Here is an 18,639-nt window from a genome sequence, read left to right as displayed (position 1 = left end):
AGGTGAAGCGAAAAAATACAAATGAGGGAGGCTGATATAAAAAGAGGTTATTGAAAAAAAAAAAAAACATAGTCTATAATATAATGAAGTTTTTAAATAGGGTTATCGCTCATGCATATCGCGAAAGTCATCAATAATCGAGTCTATGTCGAACTTTTCAACGATTTCCTTTTCAATGTACATAATCAAAAAATCTATAAGAAAATCATCCTCCATTGTGTTCCGAAGTCTAACAAATCTGAAACTGTAAGTGTAAGGGTTTGGTGATAAAGAAATAAAGTCAAAAGACCAAATAAATGTGGGTACGAGACTAGGGGTGTCAGCATAACTAAAGCTTCTAAACTAGCTAAATCCAAACACCAAATGTAGATAAAACCATGATTTTGAGCTATATACCTCCGCCAGTGAGGACAGGGTAGTTGGGATTCAAGGACGTACGTACACGGTACATCTAGCTAACACTCCATTGAGGAGATTAATATAGTAATTCTATTTCAGGTTAGTAAACACGCCATAAGTTTTAGCCAATTCTGGTAACAAAATATTTCGCAAATTTAAATCCGGGTTAGGAAACATCGGCTCGACCAATGGAGGTCCATACTCTAGATATTGGGTCCAATAATGTACGAGAAATGAGTGTCGTAATGTTGATAAACAGATTTGAAGATTAGTCAGGTACGAGTTTCTACAATAATAGGTACAAGGTTCTACAATAATTTTTACCAACTCAGCCGTGATAGTTAACATTGATCATATGTACGAGAAATGAGTGTCGTAATGTTAATAAATAGATTTGAAGATTAGTCAGGTACGAGTTTCTACAATAATAGGTACATGGTTCTACAATAATTTTTATTAACTCAGCCACATGTGATAGTTAACATTATCGTATGTTTTTATTAATTAGTTTGTGTCGTGTCGTGTCATAGTCTATAAGGATTGAATATTTTACCTTCTTTACGTTTTCTTTTTCTTGAACTTGAAAGTATTTCTTTATGTTTTCTAGTTTACCTACCCATGTTTCGAAACGTATCATATTTACTAAAATCAAATAATATTATCTATTTTCACTAGTCTTCATTTAAAGACCTCCATATATAATCATTAAAATAAAAGTTCAAATCTCAAGAATAAAATAAAATAAAATTTAAAAATAGGATTACCACGACCAATGGGCATCGCGAGGACCACTCGTTTTATTAAGAAATTTCAAAATGGTAAGCTTTCTACCAATAATGGGCATCTTTATCAGTCAACATGCACTCAGCAGAAACGAGAACGACACTGATCGGACAAAAGCTCAATCCTCAATATGGACATCACCGTCGACTGGTCCAATCTTCCCGTCGTACTCTGGCCACTCATCGGAGAAAAACTCAAACTCCGCATCGAGTTTCTCCGCTTCCGCAGCGTCTGCAATCCATGGCGTTCATATTTACCTCCCTTCCACCCTTCAACTACTCCTCCACCACAGTTCCCTCTCCCTTCCTCCTCCGATGGACCCACCTCCTTCCTCTCCCAAAACACCGTCTACCTCCTCCGACCCCCCGCCACGTCATCACCGCCTTCCTCCGGTGGTTGGCTGGTCAAGGTCGAAGAGTGCGACAGAATGCTTCTAAGGAATCCCATCACCTCCCGGCGCATCAGGTCGGGGTGTTTCAATTTGTTGGAGTTTGATATGGTCGAGTTGGGGAAGTCGTACTTTCTGAGGTACATACGTGGTTCTGGTTCGGCTTGTGGGTTGAAGAAAGTGGTTGTGATGCCTTCTGAGATCGGTGAGTGTGCGATTCTGGTTATATCCGACAAAGGAAACTTGGGTTTTGCTAGAAGTGGAGATCAGAAGCTCAGATGGTTTAGTCATGAAGGTTCTGTTATTGATGATGTTGGTTTTTATAAGGGTCAGTCATATGTGGTGGATAGCTTGGGTTGTGTGTTTAGGATTACTATGTCTTCACATGAGATGGTGAAGATTTCGTCCAAGGTGGTTGGATTAGGTGGGAGGAAGCATTTGGTGGAGAGTTGGGGAGAGCTTTATGTGGTGGATAGGTATTTTGATGAAGAACAAAGTAAGCAAGAAGGGAATGGTCTTGAGTTAGATCTTAGGATCTTTGGTCGTCGTCGTGGGAGATACCGAAGATTTCGGAGTGGTGAACTCAAGGTAGTTGATTTTAAGGTTTACAAGCTGGAATGGGGTGATGGGGAGTTGAGCAGATGGGTTGAAGTGAACAGCTTGGATGATCAAGTGTTCTTCTTGGCTAATGACTGCTCTTTCGCTGTTTCGGCGCAAGAGTTAGCTGGGTACAAAGGGAATTGCATTTACTTTACTGATGAAAATGATGTTAATCTTGCTCTTAGAGAAGTAACTAGACCGGAGAGCTTTGTGTTCGACTTGGAGAACCGTAGCATTCAGAAGCTGGAATCTTCCCAGATATTTTGGCCACCTCCAATTGAGTTTGGCTGCACATCGTCTTCTCTGGATTGATGTGAGTATGTTTTGTTGATGTCATAGAATTCTATGAAGTTCTTTATACTTATAATTGGTGTCTCCATACGTTTTGTTCTCTATCCGTGTTTAACTTTGATGAATGTTGTTGATAAGATGATTAAAGATGCACTGATTTCTAATTTCAACAACTCTATCATTTACATTGCAGAGGCCGCAAATGCAGACTTGCAGACCGAGCATGTCACTGGTCATATGTGTACTTATTAGTCGAGGTTATTCCTCAGGTTCATCTTCGATTATGTATTCACAATTTCACATACTTCATAGCAATTAGCTTGCAGCTTTTAAAAGAGGTCTGGTTGAACTGTTGCACTGAGGAACTGTTTCACTCTTCTAGATAATAGTGGAAGACACTCAATGCGTCATTTGGGTTTCTATCCCTTTGTGACAATAAAAGGAGCATATTCAAAACCTTCAATCTGCAGTGTGTAGGAGGACAGGAGATTCAAGCATCGAAAGTACTGTTCATACTTAATTCTCTAGAGAAGAAGGCCAAGAAGCATCTGCACCATCTACAAGGTGTTGCTATAAATGTTAAGAGAATCAAGTGCTACAAGAGATTCTATCTTTCAGTCTCTGTGTTTTCTTCCATGTGGTGATAAAACGAAAATGCTATTAGATGGTCACTGACGGTACCCACACTGATCGCATCAGCAAAAGACACTCAGATGCCAAGAACCATTTTATACAAAATGTTATATACAGTACTCTCACATGTTTTACATAAATGTATTCAAAATTCTACTTTGAAAGAAGAAAAGAGTTTGGTGCAATATCATTTGGTATTCTTTTCATAAGTCCGTAGGTATGAATACTCACGAAATACCAGTAGTAACTTGTGACATCCGTTCCATGCTGAAGCATAGGTTCTCTTTAGTAAACGAGAGATTATGAGTTTAACAGTCGTAATATGTGATAAAAAAAACTAAAAATAAAAATTAACCGAAATCATAATAGACTTGAAGACTGTGGCGGTCCAATACTACTATATATCATAATTTGTTTCGCATAATCCCTGAGCGCACCTTCAATATTTGACTCCTCGATTGCTTCCCCTTAAACCCTAGCTCTCTCCTGATCAATCTCTTTCGCTCTCGCCGTTTCTCTTGCTGGTGAGTCACAAATCAATAACATGATTAGGTTTTCAATGACATTGAGCATGAAATATTCCGAATTTAATTTCGTTTTCATCAAATAACTTTTGTCTTTATGCTTTTGCAAAATCTAAATGATCTTGTTTGTTGATTAATCAGGTTCGGAATTTCGGAGTGAGTTTCTCAAGCAAGCCAGGCTTTGTCATTCCTTCCAGGTTCTTGTTCTAGTATCTTTTCATCTGATACTTTAATCTTGCTCAACATGAACATTTATGATCCTAGAAATTGGGATAATCTCAATGCCGAGTCGAGAGATTTATTAGTTGAAAATGGTCCTGTGAGAGATTTGTTAATGGAGGAAAGTCCTCAGCATAAGTCCTCTGTGGGATTCCGTTCCGAGTTTTACACTCGGATTATAGCAAATGGAGAGAAAGTGGATAGAGATTGGCCAGTGTACTCAAAGGAGGTTGACAAAGCATACTGCTTTTGTTGCAAGTTGTTTAAAGAATCTCGCTGAGACAATCAGTTTGTGAATGAGGGAAATTGGGAAAGGATTAGTGCTTTGATTGGAGAGAGTCTGCAGAAGTCTGAGTTTGCGAAGGAAGGATGTGGAGATTGGGGGAATGTTGGTGTTTTGATTAGAGAACATGAGAGAAGTATGGCACACATGTTTAACATGACAACCTGGAAAGGTTTACGTCTGAGATTAAAGAAAGATGAAAGTGATGAAAGAATCGACAATGCTGTTTTTAAGCTAGAGAAAGAGCATTGGAGTAGTGTGTTGCTGAGAATAATTGCAGTTGTGAAGTTTCTTGCCAAGAATAACATGACATTTTTTGAAACGACTGAGAGCATGGATGAGGAGGATTGTGGAATGGATGAGGAGGATTGTGGAAACCTTACAAGCTTCATTGAAATGATTGCGGAGTGGGATTATGTGATGCAAGCACATATCAGACGTATCAAAATCAATGAGATTCGTCATCATTATCTTGGTCGTAACATCCAGGAATTGATGACTGCTCTAGCTTCTGAAATCAAAAGTGCAATCGTCAGGAAAATCAAAGAAGCCAAGTATTTTTCTGTGATTGTGGACTGTGCTTTTGATGCAGGTGGTGAAAAACAAACGTTTTTGATACTGCGAGATGTGGATGTTTCTACGAGTCCAATAAAAGTTGACGAGTACTTTTTAGAGTTTTTAAACTTAAGCAATACATCCGAACATGGACCTTTTGAACAGTTGCAGAATGTGTTAAAAGCTCTTGATCTTGATATTGATGATATAAGAGGACAGGGATATGGTATTGGATCTCTGGTGAAAGGGAGAGCCGAAGGTATACAAGAAAAGCTTTCAGGTATAAATCCAAGAGCATTGTACACACCATGGGGTTGTTGTAGTCTCAATGTAACTCTTTGTGATATGGTAGACCCTTCTAGCAGACTGTTTTGGTTTTTTGGATCCATACAATGCATATATTCAGTGTTTGCTCATTGTACAAAGTGTTGGCAAATTTTGGAGGATAATGTAAAAGGTTTCGCTCTTGAACCATCGTCAACCAAACGATGGGAGAGTCACATCGAATGTGTTAAAGCGATAAGATTCCATGCTTCAGATGTAAGAGAAGCTTTGCTTGAAGTAGCTGATACTGAGATTGACCTCGGAGTAGTCTCCCAAGCTAATTCTTTAGCAGAATATGATCTTGAATATGGGTTCTTATTAGGCATGATCATTTGGTTTGATATATTATCTGCTGTTGACGTGGTTAGCAAATACTTGCAATCTAAAGACATGTGTATTGATAGTGCTATAGCTGAAATGAAAAGGCTGATCCAGTTTTTTGAAAGGTACCGGGAAGTTGGGTTTACAGAGGCATTGAAAGTTGCTAAAGATATTGCCACCGAAATGGAAATTGATTGTGTGTTTGATGAAGCACGTGAACGTCGTAGAAGAAAATGTTTTGGCAAGAATGTCGATCAATCATCTCCTGAATCACTTGAAGAATCCTTCAGAGTTCAGTATTTCCTATACACTGTGGATCAAGTGACTGGTTTATTGAAGAGAACTCTTGCACAGTATCAAGCATATGAGGACATCTTTGGGTTTCTGTTTTGTTCTGAGAAGTTGAATTCATTTGAGGAAAAACATTTGAAAACTTCTTGTTGTCAGCTTGAAATGTTTCTCAATCATGAGAAGTTTTGTGACGTAGATGGGAACAGCTTATTTGAAGAACTGCAATGGTTACGGAAGAAGTTGCCAGAAGAAAATATGACAGCCATTGAGATATTAAATTTCATAAATCGGCTGGACTGTCTTCCGAATGCATACATTGCCTATAGAATTATGCTGACCATACCTGTCCTGTTCACATCCACTGGTGGTTTTTCAAAATTGGAGATACTGAATTCTTACTTGCAATCGCCAATGTCACAAGAAGTTTTAGATGGACTAGCTTTGATTTCTACTGAGAAGGGGTTCCTAGAAAAACTTGACTATGACAGTTTAATCGATGATTGTGCAACTAAAAATGCAAGAAGAACAATTCTCAGTGATACATGTTGCTCAGATTAGTGATTGGTATTTGCTCAAAGCTTTTGACTTTGGAATTTCTAGAGGTTTGGAAGATTTCAGATGCATGTCAATTGATGATGATTTGAAGTATCTAAGGAGCAGCTTGCAGTTGATTAGTGCTGAAGCAGTCCTATAAGATTTTACAGCTGAATTGGCACAAAGAACAAATGAATGTGTTCAAGTTCAAAGCTAGATTGAACAAGTCTTGTTTCTGCTGCAGTAGTTGGTGTTGATTGTTTTCTCTGTTCTGTTCAAGAATCCACAAGACTTTTGCTGAGGCCTTTCTCTGTTTTAGTTGTATCATTACTGGAGCTTACAATTTTATCTGAAGATATTTCTTAGTTCCTGTTGGTTTGTGAAATATCAGTGTTTTCTGTTTCTAAATTATTTATTAGCTGCCTGTGTTTTCTATCATATATTGTTTTCGTTCAGTTAATTATAGCACAGTTGCTATAGAATATATCGGTTTTTGCCTTTTTGGTGAAGGCAGAAGCTATATTTTACAGACTAATGACATCTTCACCTCTTCTAATTTTCAACATTGTCTAGGCCCACTTGAGTATAAACATATGGTCTAAATCTCTTCGAATAAGTCCATTTTGACATATATCATAGATTGATTATTGGTTTTATTCCATAATTTACAGTTGTGGATGCCAGGGATTGTTTTCTTCAATTAAAGATTCTGTTCAACATAAATATGTAGTCATCTTAGGCTACTTTTTTTTAGCTCCTTGCAAACTTCATTTGACCAATAGGCCGATCCTTCATGCAACACCAGTACACCACCATTGATAACAGTACTCTTAGAATTCAGCAATCTTCACGGGTGCTTTGAAAAGGCCAATTTCTAACATATGTAAACATTCACCATAGTTGAGGTGAGATAAAACTCAAATCACTATGAAACCCAAAAATGCTTATGAGGCAAGCAATTTGGTTGTCACTTGGGAAAGTATTGTTTCTATCCATGTGGATGATATGGAGAGTCCTGTTCAATGCATAAGACTTGCTATTCATGACTTCTTTTGAATTCCAATTCTCTAAACACTCTTATGTGCTGCATGTCTTTTCTCAGGTTGTCCTCAATTGTGAAAAGTTGATTTCAGATCATGGCTGAAAGACCAAGATCCGATACATGTGAAAATGAGAGAGTTGAATGTTGGAGCGATCTCCCAGCTGAGTTGTTACAGAGCATTGTAAAGCGGCTTGATGCCAAAGTTGATGTTTCTAGATCCCGTGCTGTTTGTAAATCATGGCGGTTCTCTATTTCTCCTCTGAATGGGAATTCTCCACCTATCAAAGTACATTTCAGTTATACTATCCGGAGAAGAGAACGTCGTATTAAGAAGACAATCTTGCCTCTGAGGATGAGGGTAGTCTATCATGTGGCACCTCAATCTCCTGCTTCAAATTCAAGGGGTTGGTTGGTTAAGGTCACAGAAAGTGAAAAGACATGGCAGAAACCTCTTATCATGTTACATCCTCTTTCTGGATCCCCATTCCCGAAAGGCCCGGTTCCTAACCCATTATTACCAAAGGAACTGAACTTAAATGATTTTCGGGTATCTGAGTTGTCGAAAACTTATCACTCTCCCTGCGCTTATCAGTTGGCAGTGTCCTTGAATTCTGATTTTCCTGCACTTATGATGATTGGTGGTGGAAAATTGTACCACTGCAAATTAGGTGTTGATGGTGAAATTCCAAAGTGCAAGGAAATTAAAAGTCTAACCTCCTCAGTCAACTATGGAGATGTTATTTGCCATGAGGGGAAGTTCTATGTTGTCTCCCTTGATGGGAGAACTATAGTGGTTGATTCTTCTTTGACAGCTAAGATGATTGCGACCCCGATAAGTGCTCCTGTGATTCGGAGAAATATTCCTATTGGCATCGGCAAGAGATATTTGGTGGAGTCATTTGGAGAACTACTTTTAGTTATATATCTGGCCAGTACGACAGAATGTAGGCATCTCTCAGAAGTTGGTGTTGCATTCGAGATTTTCAAGTTGAATGCAGATGAGAAACAATGGGTCGAGATGACGACTTTGGATGACCGGATATTGTTTGTGGGTGAAGACAGCCGCTTCTCTGTGCTTGCTCGAGACTTTCCTGGTTGCAAAGGGAACTGTATTTATTTCTATGATCCTTGCCCAGTAAATTGTAAGTATCATCATATGCCACAAAGATTCAGCAACATTGGAGTGTTCGACATTGGTAGTGGTAGCAATGCCAGTGGTTTACCTCGGTTGCGTTTTCTTGATGATGGTGGTGATGGTGCAAATATCTTTTGCCTACCCCCAGAATTTGCCTTGGCATGATCAATGTGAAGCTAGCTGGATGGCTTAGAGTTTTTGACAAATCGAACTCTGAAATGTTACTGATTATAGACCTATTACCTATATATAAATTTTTCTTACGTTTTATTTTATGAACTGCTATTTACGAATCTTTGTAACTATTTCGTAGGTTATACTTGATATTCTTGACCTCTGAGGATTATGAACATACTACTGTATTCTCTAATAGTTAACGAAGATTCTCTTGTATGCTGTACTTGTTCTTCAAATCAGACCATGGTTGAGTCACAATTTGCCGACCAACTGTTTGTTGAAAGAGGTTCATCATACGCATTTTACTTCTTATTTTATGCTAGATACACCAAAAGAGTTGCTACTGTAAATTCACCAGCTTCTTTGCGTTTCTCTGGACTTATCAAAAGAAATCAGAAATTAAACAAAAGATAGTTCTGATTAACATACCAGCTTCAGCGTTTGATAAATGATCCAAAGGAGAGCAATCAGAAACAGAATATGGGGGTGAAAGTGTGAAACTGGTAATGAGCACAACCTTTTCTCATGGATTTTGAGAAATCGATTTGAACAGAGCATCACATAAAAAGATAGAACTTCGATAAAGAGAAAATATTTTACATGAACTGCATCTAGACAACTAAGAAGGCTACTATATATTACACTTCTACTTTACAGTAGAGCTTTACAAAAGACTCTTCATGAGTTGGACCCTCTATCCTCTCCGAGAAATGCAACTAAACATCTTGAGCAGTAACCAAACTTCCCTGTAAATCACAGAACAATAATTATTACCACAAGAATTGTGTTTTTAGTGAAATGTGAAGATTGAAATTCACTATATTACAGAGCATTCAAGAGGGGCAAGGGGCGGGGGCTGATTAGCATAGCATTTCCCATCATATTTCAACCAGAGACATCCAATTTTGAAAAACTGAACAAAAACTTGAAAGCTTTCATACACCAGATGACGGTAAAATATAATTACGTAGAATCTTTTCTAAATGGTTTCAACTTTCAAGAATCCTTCCTTAAATAAAAAAATTTAAAAAAAACTATGTCATTCTACCTCCTAAGTTTCTTGAGGCCTTTAATTTTTCTTGTGGTTGCTTGTCCTGTAAAATGAACCATATTATCATGCAAGAAGAGATATACAGGCCCTTCAGATTGACCCTATGTATACTTCTAGAGCCCTCATAAATTATTTTATGATGAAGGTTAGTTATCGCTCTAAGCTGATAGTGTTTCTATTCCAATCTTCGTACACTTGAACTTGAAAATTTAGACTTAGCTCCCCGGTCTGAAAGTTTTGTTTACACCTCCACTGGTGTAGGAAGGGGTCTTCCTATTAGTGTTCTCTTCAAAAGCATCTTCCGCAGGATCTGACCTATGTTTTTATGCCTCCACTGTTCTATTGGTCTGAGGCCTGTACGGCGAGGGTTTGTGCTGTTGTATCTGATACCGGCTGCTCAACTTATTTTCACGGGTGTGGGACATGAACGTAGTCTTCATTCATTACATTGATTGTAAGACTAATTCTTATGCTAACAACCTAAGTAACAAGCCTTTTCGCGGATAGACTTATGGAGTACAACTCGTGCTTTAAGCTTAAGACTCGTCTTATGAATGCCAAAAAAAACATAAGGGGAACATCTTTGTGCACAGCTGAACATAAATTTTGATGCAAACCCCCCAACCTTAAGTTCAGAGTAACTATAATGTTGACCAATTAAGCTTGATATACAGTAAAGCTTGGTTACTCTTACTCAATTAACTTGTTAATTGAAGTCTTACAATCTACAGAATGTTCAAGAACCAAAAATCGAAAAATGTTGTTCCTTCCGATTGTTTATTAACTATGCACTTTGACACATCTAAATGATCTAATGGCTGTTCAGGGCAATAAAAAGATAAGAACTTAAAATACCGGTAAGAATTATAATGCAGTAACAATAGAGAATTCAACTTACATTCAGAGGATACAGCAAGGCATCAATGAGTAAGCCAATTCGAGGGTACCCTGAACAACTGAGAATCGCCAATGTTGCTCATACTACCATCAGCCAAGTCGAACACACGACAGTGACGACTTTTTGATCCCATTCCAATTTCAGCAGGTACAGGACCAAAGTCTTGCTCAGTAAACATAATGCAATTCTCTTTCACTCCAGGAAACTCCTTGGTTGAGACCGCAAACGACCCATCATAGCTCAAAACAATCACTTGATCCCCCAAGTTTGTCACATTAACCCAAGTCCCCCACTCATCATCCAGCCTATAAACCTTAAAATCCGCCACCTCCCCATCAAGATGTATATAATTAAACCTCCTCTGAGGCATTGACCCCTCACTACCAAAATACCTATCCACCACATGAAGATCACCACCACACTCAACCAAATGCTTATGCCCTCCAAACCCACACAACGGCGGCGAGTACTGAACCACCTGCATTGCCTGACTTATCCACGATATCGTCCCCCTATCATCAACAACATAACACTGACCCTTATACACAATGAGATCATCATAATTCGAGTTGTTTTCGTCGACACGAATCCAACTCTCATCCCCATACCTCATACACCCTAAACACCCACCTCCATAAATCATAAACACAACAAAACCCTCCTCCAAACTAAAATGATCACTAGGCAAAACCACCACTTTGTTCACATAAGGCACATCAATCTCAGTACAAGCATATTTCAAAGAATACAACTTCGCCATTTCGACAATCTTAAAATCCAACAAGTTGAACTGTTTGAAAAATGGAACAACCGCATCCTCGATACCGCCGATCATCATCCTCGATAACCGAAGCTCCCAATTGGTGATGGGGTTCAGCAGGCGTATTTCGCCGGGAGGGGACTGCTCGAACTTGACCAGGCAGGGGAGCGAGTCGTCGCCGGCGATGAGGGACTGGAGGCGGTAGACGGTGGTCTGGGAGACGGCGGCGGAAGGCTCGTCGTTGTTTGGGTCGGGAAAGGGGAGGGGGAGAGGAGGAGAGTGGGGTGGGTGGAGAGGAGGGAGGGCGGAGCGCCAGAGAGAGCAGACGCAGCGGAAGCTGAGAACGTCGATGCGGGTTTCGAGGTATTTTCCGATCATCTGCCAGAGCTCCTTGGGGAGAGTGCACCATGGTACCTTGGAGCTCTGCATGTTGGTTTTTGAGAAGAAGAAGAAGGGAGTTCACATCGGAGCGGATTCAGTGCACTTGAACTAAACAGATTAAGCAAACGGTGGTTAGAGGCAAAAAAAAAAATCAAACCGCAGGACAATGTCATAAACCCAGAACACTGGAAAAGAAAAGGCAAGAGGACGATGTGAGAGAGAACCCCGCCTGACTTCATCATCTCTCCCTTCCCTCTCCCTTCATCTCAATCCCTTTCAATCCCCCCTTCACCACCCCAGTTTCCTTCAAACCCAATTTCAATTGCCCACTGAATCCAACTCCCGATCGCATCTCCAAGTGAACAGCTTGTTAGTTGTTTTCTGGAATTTGGAAATCTGAAAGGACTATAGGGAAGACAGAAGGATATTCAACATCAACAAGATCTGGCTCAATTCATAGGTTCTTGAACTCGATTCAGAAACATAATCAATATTTGAAGAGATTGAATAAAGAATAGTACAACTAATGCATAATTTAAAGATGAATATAATATAGTGATATTGGACCGGCAGACCTGAACCCCCAAAGTCTGATGAGATCAGATTCAGAATTCCAGTTCATGTAATCGTAATAACTTCAACCTACCAATTGATTCATTTCATCCCTACGTTTCCAGAAATTGAACACGACGGGGATAGGAGGATGACGAGTTCGGTTCGTTGATTCAGATCTCTTTGGGTAAAACGACATGCAGCGTAATCGACGATTTGTGGGTGAATCAGATGCAAAGAATCGAAGGCAGACGCGCGAAAGTGACGGTGCGAACTAAGGCGGAGGGCTCTGCTGTTTTCTTTTTTTTTTCCTCTCTTTGACGGTGTTATTTTCGATGTTAGCGTCAACAGCTGATCATATCAACGGTTGAGATTAAATAATGACTGTTCGGTTCACTTGTACCAGATGCATAGAAGAACGCATTTGAGGAGAGCTGCAAAGAGTGAAGCTGGTCTCTTTACACTTGTGTCGGTGTTAAAAATCGACATATTATCGTTTTTTTATATGACGATATTTTAGCTACTTCCCGTGATAATCCCGTAGGAAATATTAGAAATATCGCGGAATTTTTAGAAATTTCGGAATCGAATTTGTATTGATATCGATACTTTCCCGAAATTTCTTTTAAAATTTACATATTTTTGACGGTCGATATTTCTATGATCGTCGATATTTTAATCCTTGGCTACGAGTGAAGTGTGTTTAAGGTAACCACCACAGCGTGAAATCCTCATATTCAAAATCGAATAATGCTGAATTCAGTAATTTGTGGAATGTTTTACTTGTTATGTATTGTAATTGATATAACATGTTGGTTTTCAAAACATTTTGCAAGCCACGAAGATGTCGGGTGTCATTGTTTTGCTACCTGGCTGGCACTTGTAAATCACTGATGTTTTAGCGAATTAGCGGTCGAACGAATCATGTCCATGTTGGATTACCTATAGTAAAAGAGTAATTAATGACAAATTGTTTTTGTGGATACAAACTCTATTTCTTGAGCCTCTCAATTATAATCTAAAACTAATCTTGTAAATCGACACGTCAAGACTCAAACGTGTCTATCTATCGTATAAATGAGTTAGTATGACGTTATTTATCATTTTTAAGAAACAATTTTCTACAACGAAGATTGATATGTTATGGTAGGAGCATATCCATCGACCAAGATAAATCATGATCTGAAATAGGGTCAAAGAAGCTCAGCTTGTTCATCACAAGATTGTTAATAAGAACAATTTAATCAAGTACAGGTAATGAGTACAAGTTTATTGAACCGGCAATAATATTTCACATTCACTTTCAGATGCAGAAGGACTCAGATCATTGCTGAGCCAAGTTGAAGGTGGCTCGACCATCCGAGAAATCGGCAAAGACGCTAGATCCCTCATAGATCCGTCCTCTAAATCGAACACACGACTGTGATACATTGCTCTTACAGTAGGTGACACTCGTTCAATGAAGAAGATGCAATTTCCCTTCACTCCATCAAACTCTTTGGTGGAGACGCAGAAAGACCCATCTTTGCTCAGAACAAACACATGATCTCCCAAGTTTTTCACATTGTCCCATTTACTCCATTCTTGATCCAGCTTATAGACTTTAAAATCGATTGCATCAGAATCGTAGCGCGAATTGTGATACTCCCCGAAAATGTTATCATCCTCCCTGCCGTGACGAACACTCACCCTCTCATAGTACTGATCAACCACATAAAGCTCACCATAAGACTCCACCAAATGCTTCTTCCCACCAAAGCCACACGACAATGGAGGCGAAACCTGAATCACCTCCAGAGCTGAATTGATACAAGAAACTGTTCCCCACTTATCAACTACATAGCATTCACCCTTGTACACAATAATATCATCATAGTAAGAGTTTTCCACATCCACATAGGTAAGCTCCTCATCTCCAAATCTCATGAAACCCAGTTTGCCTTCGTTATAGATCATAAAAACCGCATACACATTGCCAAAGCTTAAATGGTTACGAGGGAGGAGTACCAATTTGTGCAAAGAATTAATAGTGACATTGTTCTCGCCAAATTTTAGTCCATACGACTTGTGTAGCTCTACAATCCGATATTCCATTAAATTTAGTTGCTTCAAAGTAGCGTTAGGAGAATATCTGAGGGGAGACCTAGTCACCGGATCAAGTAAACGCATTGTACCAGAACTTGGGTCCTCCTCAAACTTCACCAACCATGGCTTGTTTGATGGCGATGAAGAGCCACTGTCCTCCTCAGCCATGAGTGACTCCATGAGGTAGGTTGTTGATTGGAACAATGAAGCATAGTTTCCGGGATAGCCAGAGTCGTCACCGGAGAACTTGAGGGGGAAAGGAGGAGGGTTAAGTCGCTCGGGAGGAGGGAGAGAGGAATGCCATGAGGAGCAGACGCTGCGGAATCGGATAAGGTCGACACGGCTCTGGAAGGAATCAGTGATGGTTGATAGTATTAAAATGGATTAAAAACCAGATGAAGCACAGATAAGAACAATTAGCAACTTGGTGCAAAACCTCAACGAGGGAAAAAGCACCAAGCAAGATTATTCTATTAACCTTCAGAAACTTTACAAGAAGTAATTCTCACACAATTACAAATTCTTGTATCTGTTTTAGCTCTCACTTCTCACACAAGTGATTCATGTAACTCTACAAAGAGAAACTGAACAAACACACTAAGATTTACAACACACTCAGCATCCTCTAGTTCTTACACACAACTAGATTTCAGGGCATTAACCTAAGACTTAAACACTCTTAGTTTACTATCAGCTGATTCTTCCACAATCAGTGATCCTTGGTTCTTTGACACAACTAGTCGACTAAGTCCTGCAATGCAGTCAGCCTTTTCTTCTCACTACAAGATCTTAGTTCTCCCAATCTCAAATGCAACCTGTATGCAAGTCAGAGAGAAAGTCTTAGTCTTTGGGAAAACACACTCAAGCAGTTTGCAAATTGATCATACACAAAATTAACCCCACAAACAAGAAAACTGATCAATCATCAAAAAGCTTAATTTACACAGACCACAGCAGCAACAATTTATAGAGTTTGACACTCCCCCTCAACCAATGCAATTCAATGAGAAGATCATTTTTTCATTAAGGAGGGATGCAGTCAGTTCACTGTTATCTTGCACTTTCCAAAAACTCAATAACCAGTTTCATGCTATAACATAGAAATCATATAACAACAGATTGATTTCTTGGCTGCTGAGAGCAATGATTAAGTCCATATAATTATCTGAATAGATATGATTTTAACAGCACAAGATTAATGCAGATAATAATTCTAATATTCCTGATTTGTAATAGCACCAAATCAGATATGGTAAAGTAATCCCACATCCTGCGAATGTTCACTGTAAAAGGCACTGATATGGAAAATGCTAGACATAGGATTTTTTACCAGAAAATCAGTAAGCAAATAAATAAGTTAAAAAGAGATTAACTTACCATATATGAGAAGATTGAAGATCATTACCTTAACTTACCAAATATCTATACAGCAGGCAAAATACCTCTGATCAAGCTGCTGTCATGATTGCTTCCTTTCCTAGTGTCATTAGGAGTTCTTGGAGTTGAATAGTAATAGCCAATATATCAACAATGGTCGACCAGAGCTCCTTTGGAAGATCGGTCCAGTTTAGGCTCTCCATTACTTGCATAGTAAGTCAATGACGACTCGATGGAAAATGATCGATCATATTATTAGTGGAGATTGGAGAACATAAGAATGAGCGGAAAATGATGCATTAGTTTATCCATAGATGATTACATTAACTGATTAATAAATCACTACTTCATGAGCTGGTGATAGCACATTTCACAAAGACAAATGAAAACTCCAAAAGCATCGAACTGTTTTCCACAAGACTGACTTCTGAGCTAGATTCGGCAAACTTTCAACATGCTATCTTGAACCTCAACACTTGGGAGAAAGACCTACTTCATACTTTCTAAGCTTTTAATTTCGCTTCTCTTAGCACTAACCGTAATATGGAGCTTTTTGCCATGATTTATTTCTAAGGAGAAACCCAAATGCAGAGTACTAGTTTTTAATCCACATCTTGGTTCCTGGAAGACAATGTTGGAGCTCCAGTCAGTTCTGTCTATAAACTTAACACCTTCAGCCGTGTAACAAAATTCTTCAGTTTCAGCGAGTCTAGTGACTCTAGTCACAGTTCCAAGTCCAACCTATTTACCACTGTAATAAAGGTTTAAAATGGATCCAAACCACCATTATCAATACTGCTGAAGAAAAAGAAATTGAGGATGGTGTGCTAAAGCGCAAATTTGTATCCCAGAGAATATATCTTACATCTAATCAGTAAAAATGATAGGAGTTCAATCAAATTACTGTAGTACTTCACACTGGTTTAAAGAAGTGAAAGAACCGTTACAAATCACTCTTCATGAGAATTAGATCTTCCATCATCTCTGAGGAAGGCAAATCAAATGGTCTTGAGCAGTAACCAACTTCCCCTGCGAATCATGAGAGAATCATATTGAGATGGATTACTACCAAAATAGATATCTTTAGAAATCAATGTCACAGAGTATCTCAGGTGGAGTGCTTTACCATTACCATGTTGTTTGTTAGTGTCTACTATCAGGCATCAAGAGTGTTTCTATCATAATTGAGTGTGAAATACTTGATTATATGCACTAAAACCATGACGGTGGATCATAATTACTAGATATGATGTACATTCTTTTCCAAAACAAGCACAGGTAATAACTGTGTTACTTGTATCTGGATGCTAAAACCAACCTTGAGTTCAAGAATAGTAATCTATTCAGAAGTTTGGGAAAATTAAGCTTGTGGGTTAAGATCCTGCTACTTAGTGTGCACTCATGCCTAAGAAATGAATGCTATTCCGAAGAACTAAGCTTTCTCATCGAATAAGAGAAGTATCAGTTGTACTGTAATCAACCAAAGCAACTAAGAAGGTTCTCTATCACAGAAGATTGATCATTAAGATCAAGTCGTTTACTGCACACTCAGTCACACAACCTTTACATTTGTTCTTAATTCGGCCCTTCCCATTGCTGATTACCTATTATATAGGCTATTAACTTTGTCGAATTCAATGGCTAATGTATATCAACATACAGAAATTCAAGAGCATATAACTCAAAAGAATCTACTGAAGTAACATTGCCGGATGTAATACTTACATTCAGAGCATGCAGACACACATCAATTGGAGCTGAGCAAAGTTGAAGGTGGCCGGACCATCTGAGAACACTGCGAAGATGCTAGGTTCCTAATTTTACCATCCTCTAAACTGAACACACAACTGTAACACCTTTTTGTTATTCCAGAGAATCCCAATTGTGACACCACTTGATCAATGAAGAAGATGCAGTTTCCTTTCACACCAGCAAACTCTCTGGTGGAGACAGAGAAAGACCCATCATTGCTTAAAACAAACACTCGATCTCCCAAGTCTTTCACATCCACCCATTTACCCCATTCCTGATCCAGCTTATAAACTTTGAAATCAATTGCTTCAGCATCTTCATCCTCCTGGTGTGGGTACATAAATGTCCTATTGCCCTGGGGAGCCACCTCTGCAAAGTACTTAACAACCACATAAAGATCGCCACAAGACTCCACCAAATGCTTCTGCCCATCAGACCCACATATCGGAGGTGCAAACTGAATCACCTCCAGAGCTGAATTCACCCATGAAATTATCCCCCAGTTATCAACAACATAGCACTGACCCTTCTAGATGATGATATCATGATAATCCGAGTTCTGTTCATCCACATTAGTCAACTTCTCATCTCCAACCCTCACAAAACCCAGACTCCCTTTCTTGAAAACCATAAAAACCGCATGCACATTATCATTGTCCAAATGCTCATGACTACCACTCATGACTACCACCTTCTGCACGGTAGCAGTAATATCTGTGCTGCTAGCTTTAACAACATAAGACTTTCGCAACTCCACTACTCGAAAGTCCAATAGATTGAAGTCATACCTGAGTGGCAAGCTAGTCACCGGATCTAGTAAACGTGTTTTACCGGTAGTGGGGTCCTCCTCAACCTTCATCAACCATGAACAAGGCTGTGATACTGAAGCATCGCCATCATCATCAGTGAGCGACTCCATGTGATACAGTGTGCTTTTGAAAAGTTCAGCTCTCCATAATCTTTCGGAGGCGAAGGCAGAGGAGCTGAGGGGGAGAAGAAGAGGAAAGGGAAGTTGGTACCAAAGAGGGCGAGAAGCACGCCAGAAGGAGCAGGCGCTGCGAAACCGGAGAATGTCAATGCGGCTGTGGACGAATTTTCCAATGAACGGCCAAATCTCTTCTGGAAGATCGGACCATTTCACAGTGGCCATGTAGACTTGGAGAGTGAGCAGCAGTGAAAGAAGCGATTATGGTTGTCAAATTGTCATGGCAACTGATTCATGGAGAAAACCAGCTTTGACAATTTGACACCAAGAACAGCTTTGATCACTCTGGTAATCACTCC

At 39.3% G+C, this 18,639-nt stretch overlaps 5 protein-coding genes across 5 annotated transcripts; 3 read left to right on the top strand and 2 right to left on the bottom strand.

The window, feature by feature from the left end:
• The first annotated feature begins 1,273 nt into the window (after window positions 1-1,273).
• Window positions 1,274-3,210, top strand: LOC101307723 (F-box protein SKIP23-like). The gene is made up of 2 exons (XM_004287705.1): window positions 1,274-2,483; window positions 2,655-3,210. The coding sequence occupies exon 1, from the start codon at window positions 1,313-1,315 to the stop codon at window positions 2,480-2,482; it is 1,170 nt and encodes a 389-aa protein (XP_004287753.1). The 5' UTR covers window positions 1,274-1,312; the 3' UTR covers window position 2,483; window positions 2,655-3,210.
• A 313-nt stretch (window positions 3,211-3,523) lies between these two features.
• LOC101307429 (F-box protein SKIP23-like) lies at window positions 3,524-8,689 on the top strand. The gene is made up of 3 exons (XM_004287704.1): window positions 3,524-3,618; window positions 3,760-3,815; window positions 7,248-8,689. The coding sequence occupies exon 3, from the start codon at window positions 7,282-7,284 to the stop codon at window positions 8,485-8,487; it is 1,206 nt and encodes a 401-aa protein (XP_004287752.1). The 5' UTR covers window positions 3,524-3,618; window positions 3,760-3,815; window positions 7,248-7,281; the 3' UTR covers window positions 8,488-8,689.
• LOC101313258 lies at window positions 3,863-6,169 on the top strand. Its single transcript, XM_004289012.1, has 2 exons — window positions 3,863-4,066; window positions 4,127-6,169. The coding sequence occupies exons 1-2, from the start codon at window positions 3,863-3,865 to the stop codon at window positions 6,167-6,169; spliced, it is 2,247 nt and encodes a 748-aa protein (XP_004289060.1).
• A 434-nt stretch (window positions 8,690-9,123) lies between the features above and the next one.
• LOC101312972 (putative F-box protein At1g65770-like) lies at window positions 9,124-11,637 on the bottom strand. The gene is made up of 2 exons (XM_004289011.1): window positions 10,449-11,637; window positions 9,124-9,245 (listed from the first exon to the last, which is right to left on the bottom strand). Exon 1 carries the CDS (start codon window positions 11,635-11,637, stop codon window positions 10,471-10,473), a length of 1,167 nt encoding a protein of 388 aa, XP_004289059.1. The 3' UTR covers window positions 9,124-9,245; window positions 10,449-10,470.
• Window positions 11,638-13,410: 1,773 nt separating this feature from the next.
• LOC101312678 lies at window positions 13,411-18,505 on the bottom strand. Its single transcript, XM_004289010.1, has 3 exons — window positions 17,962-18,505; window positions 17,387-17,829; window positions 13,411-14,571 (listed from the first exon to the last, which is right to left on the bottom strand). The coding sequence occupies exons 1-3, from the start codon at window positions 18,503-18,505 to the stop codon at window positions 13,411-13,413; spliced, it is 2,148 nt and encodes a 715-aa protein (XP_004289058.1).
• Between the last annotated feature and the right edge of the window lie 134 nt (window positions 18,506-18,639).

The sequence above is a fragment of the Fragaria vesca genome, linkage group LG1 (genome assembly GCF_000184155.1).
Source record: "Fragaria vesca subsp. vesca linkage group LG1, FraVesHawaii_1.0, whole genome shotgun sequence".
Taxonomy (NCBI): Eukaryota; Viridiplantae; Streptophyta; class Magnoliopsida; order Rosales; family Rosaceae; genus Fragaria; species Fragaria vesca.
This window is presented reverse-complemented; position numbering and strand designations above follow the sequence as displayed.